The 27,078-nt window shown below is 36.5% G+C and overlaps 3 protein-coding genes across 5 annotated transcripts; 2 read left to right on the top strand and 1 right to left on the bottom strand.

Moving 5' to 3' along the window:
- Positions 1-1,017: 1,017 nt before the first annotated feature.
- On the bottom strand, positions 1,018-14,503 carry LOC106109961 (enhancer of mRNA-decapping protein 4). 2 transcript variants are annotated; one of them, XM_013291620.1, is made up of 24 exons: positions 14,308-14,503; positions 13,637-13,842; positions 13,249-13,355; positions 12,719-12,828; positions 12,477-12,625; positions 11,607-11,806; positions 11,101-11,213; positions 10,198-10,505; positions 9,821-9,927; positions 9,600-9,750; positions 9,103-9,248; positions 8,736-8,815; positions 8,198-8,280; positions 7,849-7,964; positions 7,278-7,440; positions 6,671-6,940; positions 5,434-5,569; positions 4,863-5,043; positions 4,090-4,255; positions 3,586-3,748; positions 3,068-3,179; positions 2,598-2,657; positions 1,805-2,028; positions 1,018-1,450 (listed from the first exon to the last, which is right to left on the bottom strand). In XM_013291620.1, the coding sequence occupies exons 1-24, from the start codon at positions 14,355-14,357 to the stop codon at positions 1,261-1,263; spliced, it is 3,591 nt and encodes a 1,196-aa protein (XP_013147074.1). In that variant the 5' UTR covers positions 14,358-14,503; the 3' UTR covers positions 1,018-1,260. The 2 variants fall into 2 exon arrangements, with proteins under 2 accessions (XP_013147074.1, XP_013147075.1); XM_013291621.1 differs by lacking the exon at positions 2,598-2,657.
- A 377-nt stretch (positions 14,504-14,880) lies between these two features.
- Positions 14,881-22,498, top strand: LOC106109969 (calcium channel flower). Of its 2 annotated transcripts, XM_013291632.1 has the most exons (6): positions 14,881-14,935; positions 15,017-15,137; positions 17,600-17,807; positions 18,203-18,313; positions 18,876-18,995; positions 19,940-20,023. In XM_013291632.1, exons 1-5 carry the CDS (start codon positions 14,933-14,935, stop codon positions 18,991-18,993), a joined length of 561 nt encoding a protein of 186 aa, XP_013147086.1. In that variant the 5' UTR covers positions 14,881-14,932; the 3' UTR covers positions 18,994-18,995; positions 19,940-20,023. The 2 variants fall into 2 exon arrangements, with proteins under 2 accessions (XP_013147086.1, XP_013147084.1); XM_013291630.1 differs by lacking the exon at positions 18,876-18,995 and having other exon boundaries at positions 19,940-22,498.
- A 1,389-nt stretch (positions 22,499-23,887) lies between these two features.
- LOC106109965 (enhancer of mRNA-decapping protein 4-like) lies at positions 23,888-26,877 on the top strand. Its single transcript, XM_013291626.1, has 6 exons — positions 23,888-23,957; positions 24,392-24,557; positions 25,419-25,563; positions 25,739-25,907; positions 26,392-26,615; positions 26,697-26,877. Exons 1-6 carry the CDS (start codon positions 23,901-23,903, stop codon positions 26,875-26,877), a joined length of 942 nt encoding a protein of 313 aa, XP_013147080.1. The 5' UTR covers positions 23,888-23,900.
- The last annotated feature ends 201 nt before the right edge of the window (positions 26,878-27,078 follow it).

The following is a 27,078-nucleotide window of genomic DNA, read 5'->3' as shown; positions in this document are numbered from 1 at the left end:
TTGCAATTGAGAATAAGACAAACATAAACAATAAAATAAAGTGTTTATAATTTGAAGCGGTTTAAACAGCAGTCATACGGTATAAGACAGGTAGCTGTTTGTTACATGTTTTATGAAACACAAACATATAGACAAACAAAAAACAGTTCTTTCTAATTACTAGGTAAATAAGTATTTAAAAACATGAAACAAGGTGTAAATTGTAATATTGTGACTTATGATAGTCTACACAGGAGCTGCTATTGTCAATAAATCTCAAATATTGAAAACTACAATTTTGTGATATAGGTATTTAATTGCAGCTAAGCTGCTAATACAACTTTAGACAAGCCTAATTTGCTAAATCTGAGTCTAGCGTTACTAGTTTTAATATCACTATATAATATTGCTGGACATTTACAGGAACAATTTCCATATTGGTTCACAATTATTGCTTATCTAAAGGCATAAACATTCAGTACATCAAGTATACTATACAAGGCTGGGGAAATCAGACAAATAAATTAACATAAATTTAGTTATATTCCAAAATTTATAATTTGTCAAAATAATTGTAACATTTACGTTATAAAAACTTAATGTTGGACTTACCGAATTAAACAAAAATGGAATTTCCTAACAAATAAAAGATTTTACCAATCATAATAAGTCTTTAAATCTGACTTACTTATAAGGCTTGTTTCTCCTTGCTTCTTTATCACATAAGAAATTATAAAAATACAGTCAAAGCCAAAGCCAGAATCTCTAACACTAGCACTTTTACACTATCTGCACTGACACTTGGGCGTTTTTCACTTACATTAGTTGAGTTCACATTGATTGTCCATTCATATAGCGGATTATCACAAATTAAACTTAATACTATTTGAAATAAGGTTAAATTTTACTTCGCAAATCTTATCAAGTGCTAACAAGCAGTATAAAAGTCTCATTAAAATATACCAAATTGTTGACATTTAGGGCCTGTCCCACTTATAAACTGTCTGATAGCAATCTATAAATAAAATAGGTGATGGAAATAGCGGATTTTGTTACCTTGTAGGACAGTGACTTTATCAGCCAGTAGTGGGACAGGGCCTTAAAAACTACAATTTGGTATTGAGTTTATATATGTACTTTTATACCCTTTGAGAGCACATGAGCCAAAGTAATATTGAACCTTATTTCAATTGTATAAGGTTAAATTTGCGATGTATATTCTGAAGTTCTCCGTCAATGCTTGGAGCAGTATGTGGTGCAGAGGCAGTGCCTGCAACAACGTCACACTGCCGCCTTCACCAGGGAGTCGGCAGCCAGCAGCAGCATACGGAACTGCCTCGTCAGAGCATGTCCAGGGTTTGCGGAGAGGAACGCCATCACCTGCTTCTGCAGCTCCCGGAGCACCACAGGTAAGTGCTCTCGGGTCACCGGGTTTGTTGTGTCTAGATTCATTATAGCTTCCTCCAAATACCTGAATAAGTATATGATTTTTAGCTATTTCACACTAAAATATTAAGTTAAAATGCAATTTTTATAAAATTACCAACTCGGTTTAAATTAAAAAATGGCTTGTTAGGTTTACTTGACAAGTTACCATTACCTTATTCAAGTTGGGTGGGAAATTTTCTTATTGAATTTATCATATACTAGCTTTCGCCCGCGAGACCGTACACGTGTAATTTAAAAAAAAAACAGTGCCTATCTTACCTACCTACCTAGTTCTACCTAGTTTACCTAGTTTTTCCCGACTATCATCTACATCACCAAATTTCATCCATTCAGCCGTTTAAGCTACAAACTCTAACATCTATCTAAAGTTTGAGACCTATGTTTGAGCTGCGTGTCACGCTGCATGTCCGCGGCGAGCTGCTGCACCAGCGACAGCAGCACGTTTTGCTTCAGTCTGCAGGGGGGCCCGAAGACACGAGCTGGTTCAGCTGCCCGGCACGCTGCCACCACCAGCGCGAGGTCGGAGGCGGACAGTGCCAGCTGGAACGCGCCGTTCACATCCCCACTTGACATCAGCGACTGGATCTGGGCTACCTGCATCTAAGTTTAAAAAAAAATCGATACTGATTCGTGAAATAAAAAAATTGAGTCTGCAAAATTTTAATTTGTCAACAACATTATTGAGTACAAAAATAAAATCATACTATAATGAATCATAGACATTTTTAGTGTTGCATCATTTTCGACATTTTTTAAAGGCCGCCATCTTTGAAAGTCGGGCATTCGCTCGCTGGCTCTGGTAGCGTCAAGTCGTATCAAAGTGTTCCCTACATTTTGAGGTTGCAATTGTAATAAATGGTTGATTCTTTGTTCCTCCAAGTTATTGTGATAAAATTCGTTCGAAGTTGCTAAAAATACAATTATTCTACATTACCGTATTTTTTTTCTGGATAAAAAATAACCCTATATGTAAACTACTTCAAAGCTATACCAGTATGTACACAAATTAATTTTACAACTAAATAATGCAATCCAATACCACATCTAGTCAACAATGAATCTGGAAGTCGGTTGAACATTAAATTCTATCGACTTAATTACCTAACGAACTATTAAAAACCAATATGTATAAATGATTTCTATACAAATAAGTTTAAATTCATCAGTACTCTGACTAGGAATGGCAATGATTCTTGGACGCAATTTCTCGGTGTAGTGCGATGTGATTTCTGCAAGAAATATTCATATTGAAAAATCTGTACAAAACTTATCTGGTTAGAAAGAGACAGTCATATCTATATGGTAATAATTTTTGTAGAATTACCTATTGAACCTCATTTTAGCTTATCTTAGTGATTGTAAATTAATTAATATGTGGAGTAAGCTTTTGTATGTGTACCTACATATACATATAGTCCAATTCATTAGAAACGTGAATTTATAACTAATCCAAACAATTTGACATTTATAAGAGTGCAGAGAGATATTATAAACAGAACTATTTGTATTAGATAATTGCTTACTCCTATAAGCTCGATAATAGTGTGTGTTAATGTACGTAGTTACGTGCGTACGTAACGTCCATGTTTGTCCGTGGTTACGTGTACGTAGGTGCGTGCGTGCGTGCGTGCGTGCATACCTGTCTGTCAGCGGCGCTGTGCGCGGCGGCGGAGGGCGAGTGCGCCCGCGACGCCTGCAGCGCCACGCTGCGCGCCTGCTCGCGCCACCACGCTAGCTCCTTCTCTAGCACGCTGCACAACAATTATCTATTAAAATGTCTTTTTAAAACTTACTAGCATCATTGTTTTTGAATAGCTAAGTCGTCCCTTAGTATTAATTTCTGAACCTATATAAGTTCATAGCAAAAGACAAAAATAAACATTTTGTTACACAGAGAAGTGGTTACTTATCGATTCACATATTACATATACATGACATATATCTCGCGAGCATAGTTGTTTCTCCCTTATCAAATATATTTAATATTTTTTGCGATAAAAAACTGCTTTTTATCTCCCCGGTGTATGTGAGGGAATTTTAATAAAATGAAGCCTGTATTTATAGACGAAGTAATTCAAAAGACATGTGTGAAGTGAACCCGCAGTGGGCCAGCGAGGTTACCCTCAGCCAGTGGGGATGTGAGGGGCTGGTGCAGACCTGTGCGTGACGTCACGCAGCGTGGCGGTGATGTTGTGCGGGGCTGCGCTGGCGGCGGCGAGCGCCTCCGCGTGCCGCTCGAGCGCGCCGCGCAGCGCCTCCGCCCCTGCGGCCCCCCCGCGCTCCGCCGCCAGCCGCGCCGCTGACTCCGTCTTGGCTGCGACTGCATGGCACAAATTACATTTATATACAAAAAACTATTTTCAAAATATTGACACTTTGGAATGTGAAACAAACGCTATAAACTTTCATCTTACTTCTACCTAACTTAAAGGATTGTCTACCCTTATGTCCACAAAATAAGTACAATTTTAATTTAAAAGTCGAACTATTCAGTTAAAACGCTCGTATGTAGATAAAATTTAACTATACAGTTCAACTGCCATGAAAAACATCGTGATGCAACTCAGCGATAAAACTTTAAGATATGTATGAAGTCAGAGGCCTAGTCACGGTTAAGTTAGGTAATCACCAAGGCTCCTGGGAAGATGTAAAGTAACTCACACTCCTTGGTGCCGTTCTGGAAGGCCTGGTTGATCTGCCTGAAGATCTGCGCGTGCGCCTTCTCCATGAGCGGCAGCACGCCCTCGCACAGCGCCTCGCGGAACGACTCGCGCACCATCTCCGACAGCGAGGAGGCGATGGCGCCGCTCAGCCGCTCCATTAAACTCTGCACAATCATTTTTAACACACATTTCAATATTATTCTACAGTTAAATTAATTACCTGTATAAAATTGTTGAAAAGGCTAATAGTAAAGATATTTTTTTTTAGTGGAATGAGAAAGTTTAACAATGTCTGGTACAATTTTGTGGAAAACAGATGTTTTTGAATTACCTATGTGGATCTCTAGTATGCTATATATAATTACTAGCTTATAACCAACGAATCCGTCCGCGTGGAGTTGAAGAAAATAACCAAAGCCTTCTAATTCTTGCAAACTATCCTCTACATGTATGTTAAATTTCACTAAGATCGTTAAGCAGTTTAGGCTACAAATTCTAACATACAAAATCCAGCCATACAAAATTTTGCATTATAATATTGGTAAGTAAGATTTTAAAATTTTAACTGCTAGTCCAATTTTCGAGCACTCCACTGACAAGCTGGCGACGCTTGAATAGAAACATATAAAGAAAAAGCAGTTATAGGCTGAGAAAGGAATAGGACGGTTAGTAAAGTCCAACGGGTAATAATTTATACATCGATAGAATACACTTAATAGGGCATTGAGTCGCTAATTGTTAGCTAAAGGTGTCCATTATGGTGTGTGCGACCTTGCTGGTGGCGAGCTTGTCGATGTTGTCGCGCAGCAGGCGGTCGGTGGCGGACAGCTTGGCGGCCAGCTCGTGCTGCAGCGCGTTGGCCAGCGGCTCCAGCGCGCGCGACGCGCCCAGCCCCGCCGCCGCCGCCGCGCGCTTGCTGGCCGCCTCGCCCAGCCCCGAGATGCGCTCCCACCTGCCACACCACACAATACACTATTTTACTCCCTTTCCCGTCCCACCTTTTTTTCTCATCAATCGCAATGACTTGCTTTTTGATGTTGGCAGCAACTTATGGATCTTTCCACATTACGGTTTTTATCTAAAATATTTATCCCCTAAGATTAATGGCGTGAAAATATATAGCCTAAAGCGTGACGTAAGTGTAGGGCTTTTTATTAAAAAGAGAATTATTCAAAAATATGCTGTAATTGCTGACATCTTAGGTAACAAAGAAGTGTGTGTTTACACTTTATTATAATAGATTAGTAAGACTAGTAAGATTTTCGATTCCATCTTACAATTTCTTTGATCTTTCGAAGTTATTACTAAATGTGAAGTTATCGTATGTATGTATGTATGTTACCCGTCAGCCATGGCGGCGTGTATGGCGGCGGTGGTGCGCTGCGCGTGCTCGTGCAGCGCGCTGTCCAGCAAGTCCCGCGGCGCGCGCGCCTCCGCCCGCAGCGCGCGCACCTCGCGCGCCTGCGCCGACACCACCTCTGCACAACACACAACAAAACCCGAATTAAATCTAATATACTCGAAAACTTCCACAAGAAATATTTAAAAACAACCAGTTATGGCAATTTACATATACATTAAAAACATCAACACAACTAAAGGATTTCTAAATCTTGTCAGTCGAGTAATAAAGAGTCAATCCAAGAATTCACATCATATTCAAAACATCCAACAAAAAATACTTAAGGCCTGTCCCACCACCGGCTGATAGAGGCTGAGATAGCTTAAAAATGTCGTCACTGTCAGAAAAGGGAATAAAACCAGATATTTCCATCACATATTTTACAATTTCTTGGCACAGGCAATTACTTTTCTAAAATAATCACATAAAAGTAAGTTGAAGGATATTCTATTCCATTCTTTAGGTAAGAAATAGTAACAAATCATACACAACTGTAGTCTGGTTCACATTTCAATACTGATGATTACTTTTCAATTGTACTGGCAAAGTGTGAACCATGCATAAGGTGCCAAATTTTAGAACTTAGCGAGGGAATTTGAAAAAAAGCACTTTTTAATGATTAAATTTTGCCACAAAATCACATTATACTTAAAAAAATCTTTGCAGGAATGTTTTTATAGTAATAAAGTATACTTAAAAAGTTTGGTACAATTTAGCGTCATATGAATATTGCCTATTTAAATACGCACTAAAAACACGAACGCGACTGAAAGGTCTTTCAATTCTTGTCAGTCGGGTAGTAAAAATTCAATCCAAGAATTCACATCATATTCAAAACATCCAACAAAAATGGCTTACATATCTGAAGTAATCACATAAAAGTAACTTGAGGGATATTCTATTTCCATTGGTTAGGTAAGATCAAATAGTAACAAATCATACACAACCGAAGCCTGGTTCACATTGCAATACTGATGACTACTTTCCAACTGTACTGGCCAAGTGAATCGTACATAATGTTACTAACTTGGGATATTCCCTTTTTCATTGTTTTTAATTTTAATTACATCCTAAACTGTATAAAATATTTGCCAACATCACTTTGTAGCACAATTTAATACATTTCATAATAAATCTATATTCCACATTTATACAAGCTAAATGTAACAAAACTCACCCATTAACTTATCAATCTTCTGTTCGAGTGCGTCGAAACGTGCTCGAGTGACGTCATCAGTGGGGAGCGGCGCGGTGAGCGGAGCGAGCGGAGTGGTGAGCGGAGTGAGCGGAGTGGTGAGCGGAGTGAGCGGAGTGAGCGGTGCGGTGAGCGATGGGAGCGGTGGGAGCGGCGCGCTGATGCTGTGTGAACCCTTGTCGCTGGAAGCCTTGCGCTGGTTAGCTTCTGTGATTTGTTCTAATGATATCTGTGGCCATGTTGTTTCGCTGTCTGAAAATAATAATAACAAGGTTCAATTATTATAACCAGTGTAAACTCCAATAAAGTATGCATAGACAGTTATATCTTTTTTTTTAACTGAAAAATCTCACATTCTTCATTTCGGACTGTGCCTATACTAATTTTAAAAAGAGAAAATATTTTTTTGTATATATTGAAATAACTCTAAAACTACTGAGCCTTTTTCACCATTAAAAAGTTACGTTATCAGTAAGAAATAGGCTATATTTTTTATTGTTTTTTTTTTTTATTTGTCGGTGTTAAATTCGCGAGCAACTAGTAGCTATATTACTCTTCTTTTTTTTTCAATAAATACAATAATACTTACTAGAATGTGTCAGCTTGGCGGGGGGAGAGTTGCCGTGCGCGCTGTGCGTGCTGTGCGCACTGTGTACGCTGTGCGCGTGCGCGTGCGCGCTGTAGGCGTCGGGCGCGGGGTACAGCTCCCCCTCCGCCGCGCACTCCGCCGACACCCCGCACTCACCCTCCTCCTACACACATTATAAATACGAACGTTTATATTGATGTTTATATAAAGTGTAGCCTAAAATACTGAATGCAATTAGATTTGGCATATATGTAGAGGATAGTCTGAAAGAACCCACGCAGGTGGGGTCGCGATTAAAATCTAGTACTAAATAAAAAATATTGTAAATTTTATTTAATACTAGCTTTCGCCCGCGACTCTATTCGCGTGGAATCAAAAAAAAAACAAAAGTAAGCCTATGTGTCCTTCCTAACTATCCTCTAAATCTATACCAAATTTCATAGAAATCCGTTCAGCCGTAGAGGCTACAAACTCTAACAAACATCCATCTAAACTTTCGCATTTATAATATTAGCAAGATTTTTAATTTAGTCTTGATTTACAATAATCACACTAACAGTACAGTACATACCATATCCTCTTTGTAGAACGTCTGTTCGTTATGTGACATGATCTGCTGCACCTCCAGGCTGGGGCTGGAGCCGCCCGACGGGGGCTTGCCCTCCGCCGCCACAGCCTCCTCCACACCTAAGGGGACAATATACGTCAAAAAACATCATTTAAAAAATATATAAAACAAAAGTATTCATATACTAGCTTTCGCTACTCCGTCCGCGTGGGATTAAAAAAAAACGAAAGTAAGTAGCCGTGTTCTTCCACATTGTCCTCTAAATGTATGCCAGATTTCATCGAAATCCATTTAGTTGTTGACTGCAAACTCTAACATCCATCCATCCATTAGTAAGATTAGTAATAGTAACCATTAGCAGTGGGCAGAACTTTGTTAACGACGTCAGGTGTGGCAGACAAAGGCGGGTCCTCTTCATCACGCTTACCCGGAGAACTGAAACAGTGTAGACACAATAATGTAGAAGAAACATACAATAAATTGAATTATATATATATACATAGATAAAATATTCATCGCATACATACATATATTGCGAACGATTAAAAGTTATTTTTTTTTTTATTGAGGCTTTTCAGTTCATTTTACATTTCATTTTTCTCATAAATTTGATCAATATCAATAAAGATAACGACATATCTGGTAATAAAAAATAACAATACTTTAGGTACATACTTGTAAAAATGTATGATTTTAAGTAATAATTCATTCATTCACTCATTCATTTATTTATTTTGAGGTGGGGGAACGTCATATTTTTTTAAGTATGTAAGCTAGTGTAAGTTTTAAGTTACATTAAAGCGTTATCCAAATCAGACGTGTTCGTTATTTCGCTCCCTGCATTCCACACTTCAATTTATTTATTTATTTATTAAAGAATGAATATTAACCTAAAAGCATCCGGCGTCATGAGGTTGAGCTGCGCGGGCGGAGACTCCGCGCGCTGCGCCATCAGGCTGCCCGGCTGCGTCTGGTATAGCAACAACATTATAAAACTAACACAAACATTAACGATTATAATAATAATAAAATAGATTTTAATAAAAACTTTAAATCTACAAGCTAAAATTATCGCTCACTAACTCGGAAATTTAAAAATTTTTCTCATAAAACACTTTTACTTGCATTTGCTACCCGTATTTTACAATGAAAAGAAGTCATATTTCATAACGGCCATAATATGTTAAATTCAATGAATTTCTGTTTTTATGTAGTCCTTATATGAAAACGTAGGAGAATATGAATGATCAAGCTGACCTGGCTCCTCATGAGGAGGTTCTTCAGCTGCTGGCTCTGCTGCTGCAGGATGGTGGAGGGTGCGGGGGGAGCAGAGGCTGGGGGCGCGGGCGCGGGGGCCGCCTCCTCCATGTTCATATTTATATCCTCGCACTCCGCTACAACACCTAAAAGAACATCAAATACAATCAAAGTATAATATAAACGGCGTATATGTCCATTAGTAGGTACAGTCAGCTTCATAAATATGTATTCATTTACAAAACTTTACTCACTTAAGGCGCTAAATCATTTTTCCGATCATCCCATCTATTATTTAAAGTTATATAGCTTCGCTAATTTGGCGAATTCCGGTGGCCTATTGCTCGTATGTCACTTAATAATAAGATAAAACTTTTAAAGGTACTCGACTTTAATATGTCGCATGTACGCGAGTAATACGCACACACATGTTTTAAAAACCGAAAGTGTATACAAGTCTTATATTTATGCAACTGAGTGTACATGAGATGCCTTACTGTGTGCGAAGTCCCCGGGCGGCGTGTACACCAGCTCGCCCTCCTGCAGCCCCTTCGGCTGCACGATGTACAGGCGCAGGCACACGCGCCGCGCCGCGCCCCCGCCGCCGCCCCCGCCCCCGCTCGCGCTGCACTCCCGCACACCCTCCTCCTAACAACTTACATTATTATAGAAACTCACATAAAACAAAGCACAATAACATTAAAATTTCCATATTTACATCATGAGGAAGATCAAATTCGTCCGGAGAGTCACCATTCTCACCGCTGGAGCTGCTACCGAGGAATGGATCCTCGCAGCCTGATTCACATTTCACCACCTCCTCCTCTGAAAATTTACAATAGAGAAATCTGGTAGAATTTTACATTAAAAACTAATTGAGTTGATGGCAAACAATAAACAATATTATGGAGCTTTTAAACAAGTCTGCAGTGTTTTTTTTCTGAAGGAAGAGATTTTTTTGGTAAACAGAAGACGGCAAAGGGGCCTGACTGTACTTTTTAAACATTTTCACACCTGGTAATTAATTTTGATATTTAACCCTGAGTATTGCAAATACATTAATTAACTAAATATAAAATCCGATTAACATCTTACCTGCATCCACAATACAGAAACTCAACACTGGATAAGGCAACAGGAATTCAGAGATGCTCTTACAGTAAGCCATGGCATCATTTACATCACTTGCCATACTCAGCACATACAAACTCCTGGCCTTGAAGTCTGATAGCAGCAGGTAACTGGAACTGTAGTCCAGCATCGCCTTCAGACCCAGGGTTGGCTCTCCATTGATAGTCGGTGAGAATGATATACTCTGGAGACAGTTCCACGACTTGCAAGACCAGACTTTGATCAATGTGTTGTTGTCCGCACCAGTGATTGCGAACTTCCAGAACTGTACACTGCAATAAACACATTATTTGTTATCTGACCATTATAGATGCATATATAGGTTTTTACATAGAAAAAACTCCATAATTTTTTAGAATTCCATGAACAGGAACAATTTCGGAGACCCAACTTTAGTCCCTTTTCCTTTCCGCTTTTTTTCTTATAAGAAAATGATGGGAAGGAAACATGGACTTGACGCTGGAGGAGACACATAAGGGGAAATATCCTCTTTATGCGCGTTTCCTCCTGCGTCGATTAAGGGTAGGCAACGCATCAGCTATTGCGAATGTCTATGAGTAGCGGCCACTTCGCCAATTTTGGCAGATTTAGGTGGCCCTTGGCTCGTTTGCCACCTTACGATATAAAACCGCTCACTACAACGTGAATTTTTATACCGTGAATTCCGTACCCCCATATAACGACAATATAACTCTCTATAACGCGAACATTCTCAACAAAGTTTAAAAGATCAAGTTCCCTATAGCTGGATTTATGCCTGCCCTATGGAAATACGTCTTATACGGGGGATTACTATAACGCGGATTCCACAACAGCGTTATAGGGGGTTTACTTTATACATATTAATACAGTTAGAGTGCAACTCACTCTGTGTTGTAGTTCTTATGGTTGTCAAGGAAGAAGAGACAGCTGACTGGCTTGCCGTCGTGCGGCTGCCACTTGTGCAGGCAGCGCAGGTTGCTGTCGTTCATCATGTACACCTACACACACACAAATCGTACTAACATTATATTTTTGATGGATGGATGGATGACTACATCTATATTGCTTCAAAAGATTTTATTAAATTTGGCACAGATAATACATATTTTAGTAGACCACATATGCTACTAATATTACTATCTCCCCTACCTGATTATATACCCGTAGAGTCGGCGCACCAGGAATTCGTCCTTCAAATAATTTCATCATCCATCAGCTGTCATCACTCCCTTCTTGATCATGTCACCTTTCACGCTATCCATCCAATCAATTATTTTTTCTGTCTAAACCATTTCAGTTTAAGAAAACACTAATTCTTGCATCAATTTACTATCCTGGCTTATTGTGAGGTTATTTAAACAGTTCTGTGTTGAGAAATGTATGGTTGGTACCTGGAAAAACATGACGTATCCATCAGCGGCGGCGGTGGCGAGCGCGGTGCCGTCCGGCGAGAAGGCGGCGGCGAGTACCGGCGCGCCGTGCTCCCCCGCCGCGCGCGCCCCGCCGCCCTCCAGCGCGGCGCGCGCGCTCGCGCTCCGCCCCTCCCCGCCGCGCTCCCCCACACACACGCTCTTCATGTTCCACATGCGAGCTGCGCACACACAACTAGACACTTCTTTTATCTATACTATAATAAAGTGTAAACACACTTCTTTGTTGCCTAACATGTCAGCAATCACAGCATATTTTCGAATAACTCTATTTTTAATAAAAAGCCCTAAGCTTACGTCACACTTTAGGCTATATATTTTCACGCCGTTAAACTTAGGGGCAAATAGTTTGGATAAAAACCGTAATGTGGGAAAGAGACCATAAGTTGTTGCCAACATCAAGGAAGCATGGTTGCCATGGTTTGACATCATGTCATGTCATTTTGACATTTGCAATTGATAATTTGACAAATGTGAACAATAAAATGATTTTTTTATAATTATTTGCGGATGAAGTCGCATGGGAACGGCTTGTATAATATAAACACAAATGTGTTATATAAGATGTCAGCAATCACAGTATGCCCCTGAATCATTCTTTTGTTAGTAAAAAGCCCTACATTTAAGACACTGTAGACTTTTAGGATAAAATTGTCATGCAAGGAAGGACCAAATGTAACGATAATTTTTAGTAAACAGCAATGGCCTTCTATTATTTTAATTTTGATATTTGCAATTGAACAGAATGTAAACAATAAAATAAAGTTTTTATAATGTCATTCAATAAGTTCCTTACCAAAGCACAAAATTTAAATAAGTACAAGAACTCACCAACATTCCCATGAGTGGTAAGGAGTAGCCTAACCACATCATCATCGGGAACCTCATCCTCATCATCAGGGATGTAAGGACACCATACCACACGGTGAGTATTGCCACCAACACCTGTATCCTCTCGCACTTCCACTACCAAATTCACTCTACAACAATAGTAATATTTAGTAGAAGTTCAAACACATTTTCTTATAATTTAAAACCAATGAGGAATTTATCTCTTTCAAAATTATACATACTTAAGACTACTATCAGTAAGTTCAATTTCATGGACATAAAAATTGCCCATTTCGTCAATACATGCTAGTACAACTTGGTTTTGAATGTGGGCAAAAGCCAAGTCTTGAACCTGGAATAAAAAAAAAAACACTGTGAATTCAAAATTGTTAAAAGGCACTAAAGTGAATGCTTAAAACACTATCCTTAAATAGACCTAGATAGGAAAAAATTACTGTAAAAACATTACTGAAGTGTAAACTACAATGCAGGAAATCCACAAAAAAATTTTTTTTAAATTTTGTTATCATATTACACAAATTAAGGGAAGTCATTGGCTCCTTTAATACAGGGGATTAACCTAGTAAAGGAGCCAAGGATATACATATAATTGAACAAAATACCGAATTTAAAATTAGATGTAAAAAAAAAAATGTGAGAAACGTATTTGTAAAATTATATTTGAATTGTGATATTGCATGTTTGTTTGTATAAATAAATAAATAAATAAATTATGTTAGAAATTCCACATTTAAAAATCGATAAAACTCACCTCTCCCTTCATCCCTTTAATTAAAGTTCGTCTATCTGTTCCCGGCTCAGGACTGTACACCACTCTAACCATGCCATTCCATGTGCCGGGATTCGCTGGGTTTGGTGCTGAAACATTTAATGAAACAATCTTATAAAACTTTTAAAAATAAAAGCAGTAGAGCATAATTAAGTTTAGATTTCTCTACTGAATCCACACATAGGGCTAATATTAGTGACACAAGACTTTGACTGACCAAATGGAATTAAGACAACAAGTATGTAGCCTATATTCTTCACAGACTATGCTCTATGTCTATGCCTTATCTATATGATCTATTTACTTATTTTAGTGGTAAACTCTAACAAACTTTTACATCTTTAATATTAAGTAACATTTTAAGACTCACCTTTAATAGAATAAGCCAAATACTTCCCACCGATATGCACAGCAAGCAGCTGTCCAGGGTAAAACTTAGGCTCCCAGTTGTAATCTACAAGGTTCTTAAGCTTAACTTTAGAGCTGCCGTGGTTGTGGTTACCAGCATTGGTGGTCACAATGACCTCAGAGGCATACACCTCTGAGCTACACACTCCATCGCCTTCCGAAAAGGAGCTATAACAAGATTTTAAAATAATTATTAAACTGTTTATTACATTTTAATAATTCATTAGTTTTGCTTATAAAATAAGTCAAGAATGTAACATATACAAGGTATTGTAAGGGTGGGTTAAAAAATAAATGTTAGATGATAATAACCTCATAATCAGGGGTAAAAAAGTACTTTGACTGAAATACACACATGTAAATTATAAGAAACTTTTTTATTGGCAAAACTTATTCTTTCTCAACAGTTTTATTTCATCTATATTTTAAATGTAAATATAAAAATACTTATGGTAAAGCAATAAAATTACATATATGGCAATAACCACCCTCATCTAGTTTTAATTGGAATTTGTAAAATATTTATCATGCTATGTAGCAGTAAAATTTGAATAAAATGAAATATTAACAGTTTTAAAAATAATAAAACTTTAAAAAGAAACTATTTATTAAATTGTGTTTAAAACCACTTACATAGTTTGAGTTGTGTCAGATAACTTTGGAAGTATCGAAGTCGGCTGCATTTTTACACAATTTTTTAAACTATACACATATGTAACAAAAAATGAAAACTTCACTGAAGTATAGTTATTGTTTTATAAAAATTAGTAGAATAGAAGATTTATAAATGCTCGAATGACTGACTGAAGCCGACCGACATTTAGAAAACGCGTTCTGATCTCTCGTAAAATGCTGCATATCTGTCAAACGCAATTTATGATTTACAAAAATAATTAATGAAATAAAATACTGCTATCACTCGTGAAATTACAAAAAAATTAACCAAATTGGTTAGTTATTCTTATTCTTTCCATGACTTCTTATTTTCTTGGGAAGAATAATATCGTCTTCGTCATCTAAATTAAACTTCTGAATGATATTAAAATGAAATATTGTAACTAAACAGCTTTAATTGATAAATAACTGTGAAACATTTATCTGAAATTTTAACTCGCTATATACATTTGCAATTTCAAAGAATGCGTTTTGATATTGTGTTTTTTGAAAAAGGTTTGAAATACCTGTAATCTGTGCATTTATCTTGTCTCATCTGACAGTTGACTTGTCAGAGCAAGGCAGTGAATTGATTTTTTCGAAAATGGTAAGAACTTTTTATAATATTCAATATACTTGAATATTTATTGAAAAACGGCGATAGTAATAATGTGTGTTAAAATTATAGTCGTTTGCGGACAAGATTACTATGCTGATGTCGCGCCCGGGCGGCGAAAATGTCCAAAAAGACGATGTCCCTTGGTGGATGCGTTACGCTGGAAGAGGCTTAGGCACTGTTGGCAGTTCAAGTATGTATTGTTTTATAGTATCTTTGCCCTCACAGGTATTTCTTCTTTTTTTTAGACAAAATTAATGTTTACTAAGTTGTATAAGAGAGGCATTATATTATCTTATCAAAGTGGGTGGAATCCAAACATTTCTTATAACAATATGTCGAATTAAATAAAAGACGTTCGCAAGACTTTTTTTAAGAAGAAAAAATAGTACAGCCCGATGATTAGAGTTTAAATAATCAGAAGAGATAAAACAACTATGCCTATCTCAAATGCTTACAAAAATTATTTGCATACAAAATACATACATACCAAACATTTTATATCTTTTAACTTGAATAAGGTAACTTTAATAGTTACTTCTAAATGAACTTGAGTACTTTTAGTTAAGTGGTACTATTTTGTAAATTACAATATAAAAATATATGTATTACCTATAAAGTATGCAAATATTATGCTGAAAATAATTATCAAACTGTATATAAGGGGAAATAACTAGTTTTTGATTGTATTACTATATGGTGATAGAACTTGTTATGTAAATGATTTATTAGCTTTTTCATATTACACAATCATACTCAATGAGGAATAAACAAATTGTGGTAGACAGTTACTCTCAATTTTCTTATACTTTTATGCATACAAATACAAATAAATACAAATATTTTATTGGTCATCGAATTACAAGTCATAATTTAAAAAAAATAAAAAACTTTACAGATATTAAAAATGAATGAATAAAAATTGTGTACATAAAACAATCATGGAAGCAAAAATTCTTCGAAACTATAGAAGGCTTTTTGTATTAGCCATGACCTAAGTTTATTTTTAAATGATGCGAGGCTGGTAGCCGCTGCGACGGTGACATAATTTCTATAGCTCAACAATCTGCATCTAAAATGGAAGGGAATTCTGTTTGGGTTAGGTATTAGAAATTATTGTTATTTACAAATTGTTGGAAAAAACATAAGTCATAAAAATTTTATTATAAAAATGTGTTATTTCTTCTGATTTAATTTTTTAAAACATAACACAGCACAAGTAATTGACAATTTTGCTGTAGACGGTTTAACATTTTTTTTTTATGACAATCACCATATCTTGTTTCATTAGAAATTACAATTTACAATTGGCTGGAGACACAGGTAATGATTGTGTGTATCGCTTGGGGTTTATAAGTTACTTGTTTTTTTTTAAAGATAAGTCATAGAGATGTTTATATGAATGACTTGGCTGACTGTTTCTCATTATAAATGTAAATTTAAAATATATTGCATTGTCTATTATGCTTATGTTTGTGTTTTCTCTTAGTTGTTTATAAAGATAATAGTAAAGAAGTTAGTTTGTTACAAATTTAATATTAAATTTGGGGGTCGAGGTAAAAATGACACTTATCATAACTTTTGTAGTTCTTTATTTAAATTATCTTTATTATCTAATAATCTGTTTGTGTTATGTTAATTAAAGTGGTTTTATGATTTGTTAGAAATGTAATTTTTCAATTTACATGTGACATGTTATTTTAAACATGATAGAGTTAAAACTCGCAGTCGCGTTTCCTAATTTAGTGTTGTTTGTTAATTAAACACTCGTTCCGACTTTGTTTAGCGTCACGATAAGCATTGCCCTTGTTGATATCGTGTTCACAATTAAAAAAATCATGCACATATTTATATTTAATACATTAAAACCAGAAGAATTACACGAATCACGCGCTTCTTTGACTATCAGCTTATGGAGGGGCGCAACTACTCGATTTTTGATTGTACAACTAAAGACTTGAATTGGCTGCAAAACAATCGACAATCGCACAACAGTTCTGCGATAGTCTAGTCAAAGGTGTACGCGTTCTAAATTCTGCATGTTTAGTACGATCTAATTGAGAATTTCAGTTTAAAAACGTGCGTCGCTGTTTTTTATTTGAATAACACAGTTATCATTTCAAAACAGCTATCATATATCGTTTGATCAGCGTAAATCAGCAGTTAATTTTTCTGCTTCGTAAAGTTATTTAGTACATTATGCAACCACTAACTTAAACTTATTCATTTTCGTTGACCCACTTTGGTCGGTTTATATTTAAGTACGTAAACTCTTAAAGTAAGTTTTCGCTGTTGGATTACTTGTACAAAACATGCTTATTCTTTCCGCCATGGAAACCCGGAGTTAAATGTCGGTCTTTATTAAAGACAAATTTGATAAGTGATATTATATACATTAAATGATTCACGCGATAAAATGTTGTCCGACTTTTATAATGCGTCATCAAACGGGTTTCATGCGACGTTCTTTCCCTCTTACTGAGGTCAAAATCTTTCCGTGTCTGACAAACCCGAAGTATCATTGCCACATTATTACATCTGTAAAAAAATATTTTTGCTCTATGATAGCCAAAGCCAAAGATCTTCGTATCACGTGATCGTGGGCTTGAATCCCACCATTCGACTATTGTCGATTGTTGCATGGTATGTTCACAGTCGCTATCCTGCTGGGCGTGTTCAACTGCCTGGGCCTATTTACGCTAAACGTCCCATGCCTGATCGCCGGTATCTGGCAGATGTTGGCCGGCTTCGTGGTGATAGTCTGTGAGGCGCCTTGCTGCTGCTTCTGCATCGACTACGTCCAGACCCTTTCAGATAAGATGGAGACACGTCCGTATTGGAACAAAGCTATGTTCTATGTGGGGTGAGTGACAGAAACTGGTCAACTAGTTTCAAAATAACAATGTCTGATGTTTAGTAAACGTGTGTTGAGCTATGACTGGACAAGAAAATTAACTCGATGTACTGTTGACTAGCAACTCACGTCAATAATATCTCTAAGCAGGTACAAATTGCGCTGATCTGTGTGCCGGTTCAGTGATCTGCTTCACACATACAAACCGTGAACTGATCTGCAGATCATAATTTTTACTTGAGTTACTCACGATTAATATTCAGTGGTGAAAAATATTGAAAACTATCTCATTTATAATATTAGTGGGATTTAAAGATGGTGTTCACTCATTTACAGCAGAGTTGGAATTAAAGATATGGAAAACCAGCTGTTCTTTTAGTAGTAAAATAAGTGATGTGTTGCAGGCTGGCGCTGCCGCCGTTCTTCCTGTGCTTCCTGAGTCTTAGCACGTTGTTCGGCAGCGGCATGATCTTCGGCACCGGCATCATATACGGCATGATGGCGCTCGGCAGGAAGTCAGTATATCCTAACCTTTATTATACCGAATTATTTGACAATGAACTTAGTTACATTAAACTGTCGTACAAGTACAGTCAGTTAAAAAAGTATATTTGTTATGTAGCTAGTTTTACGTCAATAATTTTTTCAGTGAATGTACAGATAAGGTTAAAAAAGACTTTTCTTGCCGACTGTACATGTTTTGTGTGGTGTAACTATTCTGGTTTAACTCTGTGTTAAGGACTAATATTTTTTGTGAGGGTTTGTGTCTTGTGTTGTAAGTTTTTACGGGTGATGTTTGAATGGATCAAATTAATATAATTAATATAATTAAAAAAATCTAATTTTGTGTGTGTTATGTCAAGTTAATGCTTCAGTGATATAATATATTTTTATTGTATTGAATGGGGTTGAGGTAAATGTATTTGGATCTGAAAATAATTAGCTTAATAATTTAATATGGTTGCTTTTAAAAAATAATAAAGTAATAGCTTTTCGTATAATCAAAGTGACTTCAATCTTAATGCTTTAACGTGTGTAACTGTGTGAGCACTAACCGCGGGCGGGGGTGCGGGGCAGGGGCTCCCGCGACGACATGGCGGCCATGGCGACGGGGGGCACGCCCCCGGGCGCTCCGCCGGCGGCCGACCACACCGTCACCCTCATGGAGGACCCCGACGTCTGGCGCCCTAACTAAAGGCAAACGCCCTTGACCTTTCACGCTAATCAAATAGATTATGCACGTCACAGACTATTATTTTTATCTATGCTATTCTATGGTATTTATGATGCTTCTGTCAATTGCTTTATTCATCTACATTTTTTTTTCTCTGTGGTGTTTTATTTGCTTCCAATGGTAGCATTTTTTTATCTTTTTTGTGTTTTAATCTGTATTACTGTCGACTATTTTAACTAAAGCTTAATTGTCTTCTTCCTAATTAGAATTTAGAATGCATGGCGTTAGAAAACTATTTACTTTATGTACATATTTGTTATTTTTATGTGACGTAACTAATGTAATGTAACGTGATGTAAATATTTTCATCAAGACTAGTTGTGACACAAATTGAGTCGTTAATTGGTCAGTTGAGGCCATAATTTAAGTATCCGTATAAGGATACTATCTGTTCCCATGCGACTTCGTTCACATAAAAATATGAAAATAGTTTTATTGATTATATTTGTCAAATTCAATTGCAAATGTCAAAATGACAGACATGATATGATGACAAAGCATGGCAATTTTGCTTCCTTGATGTTGGCAGCAACTTATGGTCTCTTCCCACATTAGGGTTTTTATCCAAAATATGTACCCCCTAAGTTTAATGGCGTGAAAATATATAGCCTAAAGCGTGACGTGAGTGTAGGACTTTTTATTAAATAATGTATTATTCGAAAATATGCTGTGTTTGCTGATATCTTAGGCAACAAAGAAGTGTGTGTTTACGCTTTATTATAATAGTATAGACGATAAGAGAGTTAGGTAGGTTAGAAGGAGGAAGGTAAGCAACGGATCAGCAATTGCATATATCGTTTCGCTATATCAGCGAATCTAGGTAACTGCTTTGCCTTTTTCTACTTTTTGATCAATATATCTATTGCGTCAGTATATTATAGATATAATATTTAATTGTTTAATATAGAGCGTCAGCTGAAGAGATGAGGACGTCTGCGGCGAACTTGGAGGCGGGTCTCGGCCAGCCCAGCTCCGCGCCGCGCGCCAACCTCGTCGCCAACGAGCAGCCTGTCGCCTTCACCGGACTGCCGCTGCCCAAGTGACCGCGGTAACTAGCCCTTTCTAATCCAATCCATTCTTCTTTGCAACACAATCCATTACTCGTTGCAACCCAATCCATTACTCTTTGCAACACAATCCATGGTCCGTAAACTCTCACTGGTCGTAACCTCAAAGTAATTGATGTCTCCCAAAATGTTTAAATATATATGATTTTATCTTTAAAAATAAAATATACTAATTTACTACTGTGTTCCAAATCTTAACAATTTGTGCATAGATTTAAATAATAAACTTTAATATGGCCACTCTGACAATGTCAATTATTTGACAAAATTATTAAAAATTAAACTTATTACATCTTGGTAATTTTAAACATATGAAAAGTAATGTATTTTACCAACAAAAATATATTCTGATGTAAAATGGCTATTAAATAAATGGCAACCTCCATTAGTGTTGCAATTGTTTAAAAATATACAATTTGATATTTTTTAATCCCGCTCGTAGATAGTAAAAATTATTTAATATGTTTTTTTTCTAATGTAAATGAAATATTTATGCAATTATATAATTAATTAATTATAGGTAAAGGTAGCATAGATGTTATAGAATATTGAATTAAGATTGTTACCGATAACCTCAGTGTAGCTAAAAATGGATGAAATATTACAAAGTTATAAAAATAATACTATATAAACGTAATTATTCATATATATAGTAATTTGTTAAAAATAACGTAAAACTATCGTAGATTTTTTTTTTGTAATATTTTATCTGTGCGAAAAATAAATGTAAAAAAGGAACAGTGGGTTCTTATTAAGAACAAAAACTGGTCATAGACTATACAGCCTATGTAATGCTTTTTTTTAATATATATTGTTAATGTCTTAGCATTTTGGTTAAATTATATGATCAGTACCGTTCTTCAGACATATCTATTTGTTAAAGTTTATGGTTGTAATTACGTTTCAATAATAAACACCAGGTTGCATTAACATAATTTTAACATAATTACTAGAATGTTGTAGAATGTTGTAACCAACTGTAGCGAATTAAATCCAAGGATTTTTCTTAAAAGATACTAAATGATTTTCCCCCGGTTTTTAACCTACAAGACGAACCTAACCTAAAAATCGAATTAAGATTTTAGGTTAGGATAAGTACTTTCTAGAATGATTTGGTTACTACATAATATACATAATAAACTTTATGAAATAACCTAATTTCATTTTACGTCCATATATTTTTATAATGTTTTGATTAAATAATTTTTGTTTGATTATTTACGCGTTAATTTTGCTAAGTAATTTTTTTTAGATAAAATCCTTCCTTTGTAATGCTTTATACGTTAATATTGTGATATTTATTTTGACGTATCCCTTATTTTTATCAAGTACTACGAAAGATATTTTACATTTGTATTTATTTAGCTAATAAATAGATGTTTTTAAAGTCTTTCTTGACTTATATGATTTTTTTTATATACTGGAAAGATTTTAAATAATGAAGAAATTAAAAGATAGCATCTGAAATGTTTCGATTCGTGCATTTTAAATAAATTTCCAGTAATATAGAGATATTTTAAGTTAGATATAAATCATTCCAAATTGTACTGAAAATGGGTCTCAATATATTATTTCCGTATTAACATATACCATGTTTTCTTTGTATTCATTTGATATTGAACAAGTACTACCTCAAAATTTTTCATAACCTCTTTGTAGTACATGTAAAAATATATAAAAACGGACGTATTAGTGTCCTGTTTATCACGAAATAATATAATAAAAATTCCAGTTTTAAACGTTTAAATTTTTCGAATTAAAGATTGCGATGTTATATAAAATATTAGAAGCTGATGGTATAAGTATTATATATAAAAGACCCTAGTCTTTAGGTAACTTTATTTCTAGTTTTTAATATTTGCTCATACACGGCCAATGTGGGTGTGATTTTTTTTATATGTCGCCAGTATATCGATTTATTTCGATAACTGGCCACATTGTGCGATTGAGTAGTGCTTCCGGTGAATTATTTTCGCATTTTTTTTAATTGCTATCATTAATTATGATACTATATTTATTGAATTTTATATTCTGTATATATTTCAGGTAAAAGCCTAAAGTTTTTTTTATTATTTTTTAATCTATATTTAAATATGAATAGAATTGAAAAGTTCTATAGTCAATATCGATAATGTAGACTTACATTGAAATATTTTTCCGATTTTTTATTTGCAAAATGAAATCTGCTTTGTTAGAGCATTGTCTGTGTCACTCATAATGTTTTTAAGCGGTTTAAGCTGCGATGGTTGGAAATCTTGAATTAAGATAGATCTCGTTGTCTGAATGCTGCTTAACATCGTATACATAGTTATGTGTAGTCTAAGTGGTTATAATGTTGTTTCTTGTCGATAATGTTACTGTTTAGAATGGCATATCTGTAATAAATGTGTGTATATTGATTTGTTTTTTTATTTATGGACCCTTTACCTCCTACCTAATTCGCAAGGAATAAAAAATAAACCAGTACTCTTTAGACTTTACTACATTTGTGTAAAGTTTTTCAATTATAATTATTAGTATGATAGTTTACTACAAATAGGTAAATGAATACAAAAGAATTTGACGTTTTATCAATACTTTTTTTCATGAAATACCGTCAATTAAAAAATACAATTTCAACTATATTTATCTTATAAACAACTAACGATTATTGAGGGTATATTAAAATTGTGTTATAACAGAAGCAGCTGTCATAAGTTTTGTAAAACAATGAATAATTTAAAATTAGAACATATTTTAAAACGTTCCAAATCTTTGAATTTCTTACACATTCATAGTAAAGGTGATAATAGTGCTAAAATATTGCATAAAGAACGTCCCGGTGGAGGATACAAAAGAATTGATAGTACTGATTCATACGAGGAAGATCTGGTGCAGACTGACTCATCACTGGAAGGTTCTAGAAGTAACGAATATTTATATACTTTAGAACAGAAAATTGAAAAACTTAGCGGTAAGTAAATATTTCTTAAACAACTTTAAAAAGTTGTAAACATTAACTTTGCATTTAAGTAGTAAACTACTTAGTACTTAGCAATTACTTACTTAGCAAAGTTAATGTAAATTCTTCTCGTTACAGATTATTTACTCGATCAGGAGAAAATCTTGCTTGATATTAAAACGGAATTAAAATTAAATAATTCTTTTTATAACTTTGCTTTAGCTGGAATAAATACTGAATTGACAGAGAAAGGTCCAGAAGATAATGAGTAAGACCAATTTTATATACAAATACAAAAACCCTAGAAATTAATTAAACTTTACACACACTATGTAGTGGCGTAGCGAGATTATCTCGCGCCGGGCACAATAACTTTTTAGCCACCATGCAAAAACCATATTGCCCCCCTCCTCCACGAGAAAACTATATTTCATAAAGATTATTCAGCATTTTTTTTGTTTTACGCACATTACGAGCCTCGCCCGGAGAATGATTCCACTTTTCCCCCCTAACTACGGCATATTTTTTCTTTTTTTTTTGTGACTGAGTTGTCACTGTTTGCCTTGAGGCATTTACAGATTCACCGGGCTTGAGGTGGCCGAGCGCAGATAGCGCTTAGTCTATACCTCAAACTACGGCACGGACGGTGTAAGCTATTAGGAATCAATATTTAAACATTATAATCGAGAAGGCAATACATATTAATGTTGCAAGATTTCATTATATAATTAGCTACTGCATATTGTTTGATTAGTAACGATTTATTAGTATGAGCTTAAAAAACTTGCCTCCACTCTACTAGACCGGACGACAGCGATGATCGTGCGAAGAATTTGTTATACGCACTCAAACCTAAAGACATGCAGCGCCTGGAGCGTGACATAAAAGAAGTCCTGTCAAAATTTCTTCAAAGCGATGTGAGTATACTTCGTAAGTATTCCTAAACAGTCTTATTTGCATTTGTAGACAGAATTCATAGCTACCGTATTAGAGAGAAAGCGTCGGTCTGCGCAAAACAGTCGGATTATTTCCAACCGTCACCCCGCTCTGTCTCCACCTTTTGCGAGGAGAGGACGGTTGGAACTTATTTATTTATTAACGGTTCCATCTGTCAATCTATTGGTGATGTGGGACAAGGTGGGACGGATGAAACTATTCTCATCCGCCACGTGGGGACAGAGTCGGTGGACGGTTGGGAATAATCCAAACAGTAATACGTAATCCTGTTAACGCCTAAAGTAATTAAAAATGGTGTGTTGTTGAAATGCTACCCAGGGCTTTGGGTAAAAGGCTAGAACTGGAGATAAATAGCGTAAATTTATAAGGAATGTAGCACATTTTTCTTTACCAGGATCTGAAAGAACAGCTAGTATCAGCAACGCAGCAGTGCGTGCAGGAGTCGATACAAAACATACTGTCAGACGGCTTGTCGGCGCGCTATCTGCCAGCACTGAAACGCTCCCAACAACATCTGCTCAACCACGTCACTAACGTCATCCGGGAATCATTTAGAGAGTGTATTTTGTCTATTTTATTTATTCTTTTTTTTATAACATAAGGTGGCAAACGAGCAAGCGGCCACCCGAATCCGCCAAAATGGCGAAGCGACCGCTGCCCGCAGACATCCGCAATTGCAGATGCGTTGCCTACCCTTATCCGACGTAGGAGGAGGAAACGCACATAAAGAGGATATTTCCCCTTCCTATGCATCTCCTCCACTGTCAAATCCACTTCCCATCCTCTCATAAGAAAAGGGTGGTAAGGAGTAAGGGACTTAAATTAGGCCTCCGGCACCACACTCATCAGACGAAACACGGAATTACTTCCACTTCACGCCTGTCTTCTGTGTGGTCGTGGTATTACTGGGGGCGTGCCGGCCCTGCAGTGCTAAGATGTTAAACCGGGCATTACCACTGTTAAAATCCTGCTGCACCTTTTAGTAAAAACTTAGTAGCTAACAGTTTAAATTAATACTTATTGCTACACACAGACGTGGGTGTGGCCACCTGATAGATGATGAGGTCTAAGCCATTAATGTGGCATTTTTCGAAAACATATTCTACTGTTTCTGACTCTCTAGGGGTGTAGCTGAATCTTTCACTACCCTGGTGACGCCCAAACTTATACTAATATTGTAAATGCGAAAGTTTGGATGGATGGATGTTTGTTAAAGTTTGCAGTCTAAAGGGCTAAACAGATTTCGATAAAAGATGTATATGTAGAGGAAGTCTGGAAGAGTATACGCGACTCATTTTGATTTTTAAATCACACGCGGACGGAGGGGCGGACGAAATCTAGTAATCACAAAATTAAATTCGCCCTTACAGTGGATTTAATATGAGAAAACTACATAGGAAGTAAAACTAATGTATTTACAGTGGAAGATAACACGAAACTGCTATCCATATCTGTGCACAGAAGAACGAAGACCCTGCGCAGAACGCTGCAGGAGCACCAGAATCTGTTGGAGAAGGTGGATCTCAACGGGAACCTGTTCGGAGATTTGAAGAGAGGACTGCAAGAGTATTTGTTTCATTTATAGTTATTTTAAATAAGTCTAAGAGATACGTAGATGCTATATTTTGCAATGAATTTTCGATGATTTTACGACAATACTTACATAGAAATTTTATTTTTAGAAGTAACCTATATTGATTGAATTAAATACATTGAAAAGAAAACATCTCTTCTGTTTCAGAATCCTTCAAGAGGAATTAAGGTTATGGCGCGAGAGTCTATTCGACGTGTTGTTCACACAGAGCCGCGAGCAGCGCACTAGTGAAGACGAGGTGTCGAGTACATCATCCTTCGTGCCGAGCAGTCCGCCGCAGCCCGCAGACCCCAAGAAGTCTATTATTGATCAGCTGGTAAATAACACTTCAAAAAAATTATCACGTAACAAGTTTAAATGTAATTAAGATGTTAGAAAATAAAATTAACATTAAAATTTAAGTTTAGAAATTTCATTTTTAACGCCTATAGTACTTCTAATTTTGCGGTCTTTATGTCTCTGTCTTTTGGCTTAGTTCCATTTCTAGTGTTGTTAATTTGATGAAATAGCCTAGCTAACGAAAGCTGACTGGTAGATGACAGAAGATATTCACCAAGAGATGCACCTGGTCACTTTGATGGGTGTAGGATAAGAATGGGTAGATGTCATATAACTTATAACACAGCTAAACTCAAGTGACAACCTTCGGTGTAGGCAACGATAGTTTCGAGCCCGTTGGAGGTCCTACTTCAGGGTAAATGATCGGGCATACTCGCTATCGCGTCGCACCGGTCGGTGCCTACTCCGAAGGTTGTCACGTTTAGCCGTGTTTAAAATGATATTTGTGTATTTGTTTGAAGTTGAAATCAGCGGAGATCCAGAAGCTGATGCGCGCGGGGAGGGTGAACAGTGCATTCGAGCAGGCGCTGTCTGCGGGCGAGCTGGCGCTGGTGGTGGCGGCGTGCCGCGCGGCCGAGCCGGCGCGCGTGTTCGCGCCGCGCTGCTGTCTGCTGCAGCCCACGCTGCTCTCCCTCGCGCAGCAGCTCGCCACGGACATGGTGCACGACACACAGCTCAAGTGCAGGTCGGTGCACTCCTCCGATGCGGAGCCAGCCATCGGGACTTGTACACATCTTATTTTTAATCTATGTTCATCTAATTGCAGATATCTAGAAGATGCTATCATCAACTTAAACCCCTTGGACGCGGTGACACGCAGCCACCTGCCAGTCGTGGTGAGGGAAGTCCGCAGCCATCTCACAAAGTTTCTGACAGACTACCCGAACCACGTGGCCGGTCGCAGAGTAGCACTCATTATCATGGCCGCCAATAACTTATTGAGTTAAAAATGTTATGCCATTATCTGCAAGTTTTTATTGTAATTTTTGTTTTCATATGAAACATGTTCTACTAATATAGAACATGTTTGTTTTTATTTTATTAAAAGTTTAATACTGGTCTGTCGTTGCATTATTTTATCCGATTTGTCCGTATTTAGGATGTGTTTTTTTTTTTTTTATAATAGAAGGGGGCAAACGAGCGGCGGG

This window comes from Papilio polytes, unplaced genomic scaffold (assembly GCF_000836215.1).
Source record: "Papilio polytes unplaced genomic scaffold, Ppol_1.0 DF820956.1, whole genome shotgun sequence".
Classification (NCBI taxonomy): Eukaryota; Metazoa; Arthropoda; class Insecta; order Lepidoptera; family Papilionidae; genus Papilio; species Papilio polytes.
Note: the sequence above shows the minus strand (reverse complement) of the source record. Positions and strands in the feature narration are given on the sequence as shown.